The following is an 11,912-nucleotide window of genomic DNA, read 5'->3' on the forward strand; positions in this document are numbered from 1 at the left end:
AGAAAAACATGGGCTTGCTAAACATTGATGTACTCAGGTTCTGTTCCTGGCTTTTATAAACTGTGAACTCTAGAAGTGACTTTACCTCTCTGAGCCTCAGTTTTTATAAAATCTTTGTGAACGTGTAATACACAGAAAAGCTATATACAGGAATATATACATACAAGAGTGTGTATGTCTGTGTACACCAGACCAAACCCCCTTTACTCCCTTCCTGGCACAGGCATGTTTAACACCATATACAAGAATAATAGAAAACTGGAGTCTGGCTGGCTCAGTTGGTGGACTATGCAGCTCCTGATTTTGGGGTTGTGAGTTCGAGCCCTACATAGGGTATAGAGATAACTTAAATAAATAAACAAACAAACAAAAAAGAATAGAAAACAAACATCATATTGATTTTTCTCATATTAAGAGTTATTAAGTGGAAGTTTATAAAGTAATAAGGGTGTGCCTGGCACTATCTAAACTCATTTGAAATGAGAATATTGATGACTCATTTTATCCTCACAACCACTTTATGAAATAGGTTCTATTATTATACCTTTTTTCCAGATTAGGGAACTGAAGACCAGAGAGGTGAAGGCACTTGCCCAAGGGCACAGATGGGACTGAACAGCCAGGAAATTGCTGCCCTGGCTGTCTGGCCCAAGTGTGGGCTCTGAGCCCTGTCACCTCGGTGGGCACAGCCGCAACCCCCTGCCTGGCTCCTAGAGGGAGCCATGGGGCATAGTCTTCTGGGCGCCCGGAGCAGGGGTTCAGGGCAAGGTTCGTGCTGTGTGTGAGCGCACCCGGGCACTCGGGCACAGGGCATGGCTCAGTGAGTGGCAACTGCTCTTACTGCGATTATCGTGATCTCTGTCACCGAGGCTGTGGGAAGAGTGGGTGGGAGGCCTAAGTCTGTTCCTCCAGAGAAGATGCTGCAGGGCGCAAGCTGGGGGGGAAGGTGAGCCCAGTTCACACCGACACCGGGTTCCTCGGTGGAGGACAAGTGAAAGCTGAAGTCTCTTTCTATCTCTCTCTGGCAGTTACTACCTTATCCTCAGCTGTGGGGACACTCCATCCCAGCCGGACAGCCGGAGGGGGTGGGGGCGGGGGCGGGGCCGCGCCCCCCCTCAATTCCATCCCCTCTGTCACTCCCCCACCCCCGGCCACCACCAACAGCACAAATCCCAGCCCTCAAGGCAGCCACTCGGCCATCGGCTTGTCGGGCCTGAACCCCAGCACGGGGTAAGTGGACACCTGCAGTTAGGGAGGCTGTGGGGAGAGAAGCAAGGTCGCTGCTGCTTCCTGGGTGGGAGCTGTGCCCCAGTTCTGCTGCCAGCGGGTCCCCTGCTAACGCCTCTGCTTTGCCTCTTGCAGAAGCACAATGGTGGGGTTGAGCTCCGGGCTGAGTCCAGCCCTCATGAGCAACAACCCTTTGGCCACTATCCAAGGTGCGTGCTGCCTCATGTCACTCCCATCGCCACCAGCCTGGCCCCCTGGGGCCTCGAGCCCCCCTCATTGCTGCTCCAGCCATGCCATCCTGCCCCCCGCTCACTGCATTGCTCGCCTCTTCATACCCATCTCACCTGTGGGGAAGGTGTGAGGGCTGCTGATGGGGGTCAGTGGGACAGATGGGAAGACAGGGGGCACTGCGGGCAGGATGCTGGAAGGTGCCCCCAGCCCAGCCTCTCTCTCTCCCCACCAGCCCTGGCCTCTGGTGGAACCCTGCCCCTTACCAGCCTTGACGGCAGCGGGAACCTGGTGCTGGGGGCGGCCGGCGCGGCCCCAGGGAGCCCTGGCCTGGTGACCTCGCCACTCTTCTTGAACCACGCTGGGCTGCCCCTGCTCAGTGCCCCACCTGGCGTGGGCCTGGTCTCCGCAGCCGCTGCGGCCGTGGCGGCCTCCATCTCCAGCAAGTCTCCGGGCCTCTCCTCGTCCTCCTCGTCGTCCTCGTCCTCGTCCTCCACTTGCAGTGAGGCGGCAGCACAGACCCCTGGAGGCTCCGGGGGGCCCGAGGCAGGGTCTAAGCCTGAGTGAGGGCCCGCCTTGCCTCCCCTCCTACTCCTCTGACCCCCACCTCAGTCCCCCGCCTGGGAAGAGGGCGAGGAGGCCAGCAGTGGTGGCGCAGAGGGTCCTTGGAGCCGGAGTGACAAGGAAGGAAAGACCAAAAAAACAAAACAAACCCAACTAACCAAAAAAAAAAAAAAAAACCAAACAAACAAAAAAGAGAGAAAGAAAGAAAATGAAAGAAAACAACCAACAAAAAGAAACCAAAAATAATCACAACAGAAACCAGCTGCCCCAAAGGAACCAGAGGTGAAAAACAAAAACCAAAATCAAAAAAAATCCCCCACAAAACCAAACCAAAAACCAGTTGCGAGCCAGACCTCAGTGTGCTCACCCTCACCGCTATGACACCAAATAAGAACCCCAGCCAGGGGCAGAGAAGCCTCGGCAGGGCGGACCTCTCGCCGAGCCCCTAGCTGGGGGCCAACCCCCAACCTGGTCTCCCCCAGTGGGGGCCAGAGAAGGCAAGAGAATGTGCCAGCCTCCAGCCCCAGCCCCTAGCCCTGGGCCAGCAAAGACAGGGCACAGCAGCCTGGGGCCAACGGGGTGGGCTCAGAACCACCCGCCAAATGTTCTTTTCCAGAAGTTGAAAGAGAAGGGGCGTGAACAACCTTACACCAAATATTCAGTAGCTTCATCCAAAGGATGTACAGAATTTTTAGCGTTGCGCTCAACAGAATGTGTCCCTACCATGTGTCCCCCTCTCCCTTGGCCCCCAGCTCTCCCTACTTGGGCAGGGGGGTCTCGCTTTAACCTCCTCCCTCCCCCAGCCAGGGGAGAGTGCAGGGGCAGGCCTGGGATGACTTTTCACCCCTTGTACCTCCCCCTTTTCCCTCTGAAGGGTGGGCTAGGCCGTTTTGAAAAGTTCTAGCTCTCACACGTTCGTTCCCCCCTCAACCCGTCACCCTCTTCTGCTCTGGAATCCACTCCCTTCCCCAGCCCACGGGAAGGTGGAAGCTTCGGGCAAGAGGGATGAGGTGAGGGCATTCAAGTTGTCTTTTTTCCCATTCTCGTCTGTCAGTTTCCCTGAAAAAAAAATTCATATTCCAGTGCCTATCCGTGGGATCTTTCACGTTCTTTGACATTGACCAGAAACCAAAAAGAGAACTCACCTCACTCTTCCCACCCTGTGCCCCTGATACTGGCAGATGCCTCTTCCCCCTCCCCACCCCACACACATGTACACACGCACGCACCCCAGTGGTGGGGTTCCTCGAGGTGATATCCCCATCAGGGTCCATGTGGCGGGGACAGTGCCATGACCTGTGGTCCCCATCCGAGAGGGCACTGTGGTGGCCACCACTCCCACGAGACCTCCCTTGAGTCTTGGCTGGACCCCGTGTTTGCCCAGCCCTGGACACGTCTCAACAGACAGAGGAGAGACGCCGCCGGGAGCCACTTTGCCCTCCTGCTATTGTGGAGGCCAACAAAGTTTTGAACCAAAAAAAACCACAAAAAAACAAAAACAAAAAACCAAACAATAAATTAAAACTAGAAAAAAAGAATTTATAGATATATATATATTTAAGGGAAAGAAGACGAGGACTCTTCAAGAATAAGAAGGAGCCGCGAGGTGGAGCCAAGCCCCTGCGCCAGTGGTCCAGGCCCTTGGTCCTCAAGGCGGATGGAAGGACAGACGCTTCTTTCTCTTCACAAATACCTCATGGACGTCGTCTTCGGGAAAGCCGGAGGGGGAGGCTGGGGCAGGGCCTGTCCCTCAGCCAGGGCGGATGGAAGCGGGTGGGCAGGGCTGAGAGAGGGGGTCAGGGACAGGGGTGAAGAGCCCCCTGCTCCCTGCCCCCCAATCCACTGAAAAAGCTTTAAAACAAAAACAAAACAAAACAGGAAAAAAAGGAATAAGAAAGCAAAAAGAATGGACGAAGGAAAACGAACAAACTTTCGGGTGGTTTGATTCCTCTCATTTCTTTTTCTGTTCTTTCCAGTCTGTTCTCTCTCTGCTTCTGCCTCTCCCTCTTCTTGGCTCTTCTCTCACCTCTCTCAGTCTCCAGTCTTTCTGTGTCTCTCCTCAAACCAAAGTGTTGCTGTGAAGGACGAGAGCCATTGAAATCAGAGGCCTGACCCCTGCTGGGCGGAGCAGCCGGGAGCCCCCCTGGAAGCCCCCCCTGGGAGCCTGGGAATCGGCTGGACACTCCGAGGAGAGGCAGCCGCCCACCCTGGGCCCCAAGGTCTCAGCGTTCTCTCTTTCTTTCTTGTCTCCCTTCTCCCACCCGGGGAAATGAAACTGTTGGGCTGGGCCATGGAGACAGCAGAGACTCGGTTGTTTTGGGGGTCTCGGGGTGCCTTGTCTGGGCAGTGGTGGAGTAGCTGCCTCTCCCATCCTGGCACCAATGGGGCCTGGCCTGCCGTCGACCCATCCTCGCCAGAATGTAAGCATCTCCGCTGAACCTACTCCCTGCCCTTACCCTACCTCTGAGTTTGTCCATTTTTATTTCCGAAGAGATGGGATTGGCAAGAGAGCCTGGGCCCCAGCCCAAGGGTGGCGAGGGGGCCAAGGGCTCCTGAACAGATAGGAAGGACTTTTGAGCAGAGCAAAGTGAAAGGAATTACGACCAAAACCCCTCCGAGAAGACAGGCAGCATGGAAGGCATGGTGGAGATGACTAAAAACTATGATTCTAGACCAAAAAACAAAACACAACAAAAAAACTACAAAAAAACAAAACAAAAAAAAAACAAAAAAAGTAAAAAAAAAAAAACACAAAAAAAAAAACACAAAAAAAAAAAAAAAAAGGAAAAAAAAAAAAGAAAAAGGAAAGAAAATCCAGGACTCACCACCACCCACTTCGTCCTGCTTCCTCCCCATCAAGTCCTGCCACTGGGGACCTCTCCCGCACCCCTGGTGTTGGGGGAGCAGGGCAGAGAGGAGCAGAGGAAGCAGGGGCAGGGATGGGGCCGATGCCCTGACACTGGTGGAGGGACCCCCCCCCCCCCCCCGTGCAGCCTGGAGGGTGAGGGGGACCCTCCCCATCTGACCCCCATAACTGGGAAAAGAAAACAAGAAAAAAAATTTCCTGGGAGGGGAAAAATAACCAAATCCCAAGCTTTAACTACAGCTGTGAAACCAAATATTGGGAAGGGGGTGGGAGGGAGGGAGGGGCAGTGTGCCCCAGGTCTCTCCCCTGGGCCCCCCTCCCCCGAGGACTCGAGATAAGGCACCAAATACCTCATAGAACTTTAATGTTAAAAAAAAGGAAACCAAATATCGTTGGCTGGGGGCCAGCCAGGGCAAGGGGCTGGGGGGCTGGAGGGAGCCAGGGTTGGGGAGGTGATGGGGGAATCCATGCCCCCCACCCCGCTCTGCCCCTTCCACTCCAGTACCCCCTGTCTCGACTCCGGGAAACAAAACTATCTCATCGTTTTTATTTTGTGGTCTGTACAGAGCCTGTGTCCGTGTGTCTGTGTGTGAGAGAGAGAGTTGGGGGGGGGCTAGGGGACTTTATGTGGGGGATGGGGAGGGAGACCCCAAGCCAGGCTCTGGGCTAGGTGAGATGTCTGAGGTGGGGGGGGGCAGCGGCCTGGTCTAGGAAGAGAGGAAGATGAGTGCATTGGAGAAAGGGGGAGCCTTCTGAATTTCTCTTCTCCCTGACCCTGACCTCCTACTTGAGGGAGGGACAGAGAATGAATGGGTCTGCCCTAATGGTGGGCCTTTTGTGCCAAAAAAAAAAAAAAAAATGCCAGTAAGGAAAACACCTCTCTGTTCTCTTCTGGGAGGGTGGGGGCTGGAAGTGGGAAGGAGGGGCTGGGGGGTATCAGTAGGGGTGGGTGGAGATGGGGAACCCAAGCCCTGGAGGAGTTAGGGCTAATAAGATCAGGACAGGAGGGAGGAAGGGTATTAGTTCCCCCCTGCATATCTCCTCCCTGGGGAAGGCCAAGAGAGGGTCTCCAAGCCCCACACCCTGGGTGGACAGGGTAAGGGTGATGACCTCTTGACCCAACTAATTTCCTTGCCCACCCAAATCCCAGGGTGCCTCTCTCTCCCTTTAGCCCAGGGTAGGGGGAACTGAGTGAGAGAGAGAGAGTGAGACCGTCTGAGCAAGACTGAGACACGCGGGCCCCCACTGGCCTCCGAGTGGGAAAGGCAAGTGCGAGAGATAAAGGCCTCCAAGAGAAAAAAGAAACAAACCAAAGATTTAACCATTTAAAAAAAAAAAAAAACCCACAGACAACTCCGCTACCTTTTTATACGTTGGAAAAAAAAGTGAAAAAAATTAAAAAATAAAAATTAAAAAAAAAATACACAAAAACTCCAAGCCGCAGTTCCTGCGTGCGGTTTGAACTTTGACCTCAGCAGTCTCCAAAGCAAGATGACGATGACAAAGGCGAAAAAGAAGAAAAAAATTATGTATATTTTTAAGTATTTGTCCTTGAAATGTTAGCTCCTTGTTAAACAAACACAAAAAGGAGAGAAAAAAATCTAGAGAGAAGTGTTGCTGGGACGGAGACAACTATTTACTATGTCTGTGACCCCTCCCCCTTCTGCCTCCCTTTCCTTTCCTCAATCCCTGCTGCCCCTCCCCCAGCCTGTCCTCCAAGCCCAGGGGCTCAGTATTAATTTATTTGCATAATTGCAGGGTGACTGAGGGCCTCTCTCCGCAGGTAGAGAGGGCCTTTGGATCACTGTGGGGTGGGGAAGGGGCAAGGAGTCTTTGGGGGAAAAGCAGGGGCCTCTCTGCTAGCTCCTTTCTGGCTTCTTATCCCACTGCTGCCACCAGCACCTCCCAAATCCAAGCCTGCACTGAGGCAAGGTGACTACCCATCTGGTAAAGATCTGAGTGGCTCGGCCCTTTCTGGAGTGGGTGTCTCTCACCTGCTCATTCAGATGACTAGGTTGGGATGGGGAGGGGAAGAGGTGGCAAGTAGCGGGCAAGGAAGACCATGAAGTGGCTTCCGGAAATTGAGTGGGCCCGGAGGAGACCTGCCTTTGGTCCGTTCTCAGCAAGTGAGCCCCACTTTCAGTTCTGTCTGAACCCCTGTGTTGGTAGCCCCTCCCTTCCCATCCTGTACCCACCTCCCTGTCTCTTCTCGTGGTAGCGGGTTAGCGTTTCAGTGTTCTTAACTCCAATCTGCTTGTTCATTGTACAATGTGCTTCTTTTAAGGCCCCATTTTTGTAACTTGAGTGTGTCATTCATCTGAACAACATCAAAAAATAAAAAAGTAAAAACTGTACAGAGAGAAATGCTGCCCTGCTCTCCTGTGGTCTCCTCTCTGTTCTGGTAAGGGCGGTGGGTACGTGTGTGCTGTGGAGGGGAGGCTCTGCTTCTCATCAAACAGTAAGTGTTCAGAAGTGGGGCCTGCCTGAGCCATGTTTTCACCGATCAGAACCGAGACTCGGAATTTAGGATGAATTCAAATTTCTGAATTCACGTCTCAGTTCTGCCATTTTAAAGCTATGGGACTTTTGATATCTGACCTCCAATGTCCTTGCCTGTAACATAGAGACAGTACCTACCCTATGGGGCGCAAGGATTAAAGGAGATGACGGGTAAGTGCTTAGGACACCCCTAGCACATGGTCTTCAATAAATGAGAGCTATGGGGAAACCGGAAAGCCAGTGAGTCCTTCCCCACTTCCATTCCCAGAGGAACTATAACCAGACCCTTGACAAATAGTTGACTTTGAAGTTGTCTGGTAGTATAAGGTACACTCTTTTTCAGAGTGATATTAACTCTCATTCACTCAAATTTGTGTGTCCAGCCTATGTCACATTTGGCACAAACAGTGGCCTCACAGGGCTGATCCCCAAACCCTCACCACTGGAGATCAGAAATGGTGTCAACAACTGGTTTCCTCACTGGCATCAAGTCTCCTTGCTGCTGTTCCATCCCTCTGATGAATGCTTGGCACATAGATGCTGGAATTCTGAAAATTCAGTAGGAAGGGATGGGGGAGATAGGAGAAAGGAAAAGAATAGGAGCTGGATCACTTAGATAAAAAAGCATTCACACTGCATCGTTTTGGCAAGGTTGAAAAAAGGCACCTCCCCAATTCTCAAGACAGGTCAGTATGCGTGGGGATGTGGGATGTTGGTATAGAGGAAGGTCATTTGGACCAGCCCCCTCAGGTAGGGTGGTCCAGTCAGAATCCTTCAGACCTGAGTTCCTTGTTACCCAGGTCTTCTTGTGACTTGCACAGGCAGCACACCTGAGAACACTCTGGAACTGAACAAGGTATCCACTTACAGTCCCGTGAATGTGCCCAACTGCTCCACATGCCCTCCCTCAGAGAGTCACATTTGGGGGCAGCCTCTGTGGCGCAGCGGTTTAGCGCCGCCTGCAGCCCGGGGTGTGATCCTGGAGACCCGGGATCGAGTCCCACGTCGGGCTCCCTGCATGGAGCCTGCTTCTCTCTCTGCCTGTGTCTCTGCCTCTCTTTCGCTCTCTCTGAATAAATAAATAAATCTTTTAAAAAAATTATTAAAAAAAAAAAAAAGAGAGTCACATTTGGGCCTCCTCTTGTCAAGAGCATAGTGGGCAATAGAGGACCACTTTTGTGTTCCCTTGACATTCCTGCTTATGTAGCTTCCATATCCAACTAAAAATAGGCAATGCAAGGCTCTTCTTAGAGGGGTCAGCAGATTATTTGCATCAGAACTGGTGTGCTTATTTATTTGGGGTGGAGGGAGAAGCAGGAGAGGGAGAGAATCTTAAGCAGGTTCCATACCCAGCCTGGAGCCCAAAGGTGGGCTCCATCTCATGACCCTGAGATCATGACCTGACCCCAAAAGTGGGATACTTAATCGGCTGAGTCACCCAGGTATCCTATTTATTCATTTTTAAAGATTTTACTTTTAAGTAACCTCTACACCCAATGTGGGGCTTGAACTCACAACATCGAGATCAATAGCCACACGCTCTACTGACTGAGCCAGCCAGGCACCCCAGAATTTCTTTTTTTTTTTTTAAGATTTTATTTATTCATGAGAGGCAGAGAGAGAGAGAAGCAGAAACACAGGCAGAGGGAGAAGCAGGCTCTGTGCGGGGAGCCCGATGCGGGACTCGATCCCAGGACCACGACCTGAGCTGAAGGCGGCGCTAAACCGCTGAGCCACCCAGGCTGCCCAGAATTGGTGTTTAAAATGCAGATTTTGGGGATCCCTGGGTGGCACAGCGGTTTGGCGCCTGCCTTTGGCCCAGGGCGCGATCCTGGAGACCCGGGATCTAATCCCACGTCGGGCTCCTGGTGCATGGAGCCTGCTCCTCCCTCTGCCTGTGTCTCTGCCTTTCTCTCTGTGACTATCATAAATAAATTTTAAAAAAATTTAAAAATTATATATTTAAAAAATAAATAAAATGCAGATTTTATGGGATCCCTTGGTGGCTCAGCGGTTTAGAGCCTGCCTTTGGCCCAGAGCGTGATCCTGGAGTCCCAGGACTGAGTCCCGCATTGGGCTCCCTGCATGGAGCCTGCTTCTCCCTCTGCCGGTCTCTGCCTCTCTCTCTCTCTCTCTGTGTGTGTCTCTCATGAATAAATACAATCTTTAAAGAAAATAAAATGCAGGGCAGCCCTGGTGGTTCAGCGGTTTAGCGCCACCTTCAGTCCAGGGCCTGATTCTGGAGACCTGGGATCAAGTCCCACGTTGGGCTCCCTGTGTGGAGCCTGCCTCTCCCTCTGCCTGTATCTCTGCTTCTCTCTCTCTCTCTGGGTCTCTCATGAATAAATAAAATCTTAAAAAAAAAAAATAAAATGCAGATTTAAAATTTTAAATGAGATTCTCTTAAAATAAATGAAAAAAGTAAAATGCAGATTCCTGGGTCTCATCCAGACATTGTTTGCTGGATCTGAACCTCTAGGGGAATTCCTTACCAAACATTAAAGTTCAAGAACCTTTGCCTTTTCAGCTCAAACCCCAGCATCCAACAAGGGTTTGCTTAGTGCCTTTTTTTAGGACAGTGGTTCAACTGAGGACCATCAAGTTTCAGTCGGGTGAAGAATGAGTCTTGCTCATAAATGTGTTTGCATGCGTCAACTTTTCACAGGGTGGGAGTCTACAGTTTTCATTAGTGGCTCTGAAAAGGCACAATTGAGGAACGGTGATCATCCCACTGTCACAGAGCCATTCTTCCCTGCTGAATCTTGGGAGTCACCCAGCACCCTCAGGACCCACCCCTCCCCCATTTCTGTTCCTTTTCTTTTTAAAGATTTTATTCAGGAGAGACAAAGAGAGAGAGGCAGAGACACAGGCAGAGGGAGAAGCAGGCTCTCTGCGGGGAGAAGGATACAGGACTTGATCCCAGGACCTCAGGATCACGACCTGAGCTGAAGGCAGACAGACACTCAACCACTGAGCCACCCAGGTACTCCACCCTGTCCCTTGATTCAACCTGATTTTTACCTGGTTTGGCAAGGATAAATCCCCAGTTGTTCTAAGCACTTATTTGATATGACTTTCAGGATGTTGTAGCTCTTCTTGGGAGGCAGTATGAGAAGGAATCTCTACCTGGGGATTAAAGGGGATCTGGCATGCTGGGCTAAGATAGCTTGAATCCTTTCTGCAGGATATGAGGTCACTGACAGTGCCTGTCATCCATACATTCTGCTTGAAAACAACTGCTTAACAGGTAAGTGCTCTTCATTAGGGGCAGTCAGGTTATCAAACGGGATTTTTTTCTTTAATAAGGCTTAAGTAGTAAAATTTCTATCCTGGGCTAGAATTGGTTTCTAGCTCTGGTCTACCATCTATCTACCTAGCCTTGATAAATCTCCCCTCTTGAGCTCTCATCTTTCACCTGAACATAGGTGAGGCCAGTGTATTTCCCCAAGCTTGGTGCCCAGAGGCTAGAAGACCAGTGAGGGGGCCGAGAGTAACAGTCTGAGTGGGCAGGTCTCAGGCCTCCCTTTCCTTGGTTTCAATACAAACAGCTTCCCTTCATCTCTCCTTAGGGTTCCAAATAGGAATTTTCTCCAACAGAAAGACTGGAATATGAGGTAACCACAATTGAGGAACGGTGATCATCCCACTGTCACAGAGCAATTCTGTGGGGCTTGTATTTCCTGGGCTACGGCTCTTAGGGACAAGACAAGCACAGAAACTGAGAGTTGTCACCAATCACCATCTTCTCAACCGCCCTCCCCCAGGCATGTGGAAGGCAGCAGCTGCAGAGGAAAACACATGGGCGATTAAACCAGATGAACCTAGGCTTAAAATCAAGCTCTATCCTATGTCGTTGAATGACCTTGGGCAAATCACCTCCCTGCTTCTAACTTCAGACTCCTTCCCTACAAGATTTTCTCCTCACAGGTCAGTGTGACGATTATTATAAAAACTTAAGTTCTTGAGACAAACTAGACAAATGCCAGAGAGCCACTCCAACCACCCCTCTCCCCACATCTGTTGGCTAAGCCAGAATTCTAGGTGGGCGCCAAGGTAGCTCCCCTTATGAGGCTAACTTCCAGAATCTTCTCTAACTCCACAGTTGGGTCTGGTCCCAGAAGCCACCCTCAACTGCCCTGGAGATCATGCCTTTCCCAGACCTGCATTTGCCCTCAGGGACCCATAGTGAGAAACTCAGATGGCCTTGGGGGGAGACCGCTCACACTGGCACAGGAGTAGAGGGCAGAAGTGGTGAGAAAAAAAAAAAAAAACCTTCAGATTTTCCCAAATGTTCCTGCCACCAATTGAAACAACTTCAAGTTTTTCCATGGTGCTGTGGGGACCTCTGGTGGCAAGACAGCCACATTGCTTCCCAATGAAGTCCCTGCTGAGCACCAGGGTGAAGTCCCTGCTGAGCCATGCACTCAGACTCTGAGTCCTGAATTCAGTAAATGTCTACTGAGCTCCTACTACTCGCCAGGCCCTGTTCTGGATGCTGAAAAAACCATGAAAAGCTCCCAAATTCCAC

The 11,912-nt window shown here is 51.4% G+C and overlaps 1 protein-coding gene and 2 long non-coding RNA genes across 18 annotated transcripts in view; 2 read left to right on the forward strand and 1 right to left on the reverse strand.

The window, feature by feature from the left end:
• The window catches only part of POU2F2 (POU class 2 homeobox 2), a 91,541-nt gene extending 88,433 nt beyond the window's left edge, over nucleotides 1–3,108 (forward strand). For 11 of the 16 annotated variants that reach the window (XM_025424838.3, XM_049094686.1, XM_049094648.1 and 8 more), the window contains 3 exons: nucleotides 1,029–1,230; nucleotides 1,363–1,436; nucleotides 1,691–3,108. In XM_025424838.3, coding sequence (XP_025280623.1) covers nucleotides 1,029–1,230; nucleotides 1,363–1,436; nucleotides 1,691–2,022 — 608 coding nt within the window. In that variant the 3' untranslated portion in view covers nucleotides 2,023–3,108. The remainder of the gene's footprint in view (nucleotides 1–1,028; nucleotides 1,231–1,362; nucleotides 1,437–1,690) is intronic. The other 5 variants (XM_049094691.1, XM_049094696.1, XM_049094699.1 and 2 more) reach the window with 1 other exon arrangement.
• A 468-nt stretch (nucleotides 3,109–3,576) lies between these two features.
• On the reverse strand, nucleotides 3,577–9,747 carry LOC112645398 (uncharacterized). The gene is made up of 3 exons (XR_003127066.3): nucleotides 7,825–9,747; nucleotides 7,081–7,202; nucleotides 3,577–4,094 (listed from the first exon to the last, which is right to left on the reverse strand). It is a non-coding gene; the product is annotated as an uncharacterized LOC112645398 (long non-coding RNA).
• Nucleotides 9,748–9,761: 14 nt separating this feature from the next.
• Nucleotides 9,762–11,906, forward strand: LOC112645399 (uncharacterized). Its single transcript, XR_007402584.1, has 5 exons — nucleotides 9,762–10,367; nucleotides 10,465–10,631; nucleotides 10,954–10,998; nucleotides 11,149–11,311; nucleotides 11,487–11,906. It is a non-coding gene; the product is annotated as an uncharacterized LOC112645399 (long non-coding RNA).
• The last annotated feature ends 6 nt before the right edge of the window (nucleotides 11,907–11,912 follow it).

The sequence above is a fragment of the Canis lupus genome, chromosome 1 (genome assembly GCF_003254725.2).
Source record: "Canis lupus dingo isolate Sandy chromosome 1, ASM325472v2, whole genome shotgun sequence".
Classification (NCBI taxonomy): Eukaryota; Metazoa; Chordata; class Mammalia; order Carnivora; family Canidae; genus Canis; species Canis lupus.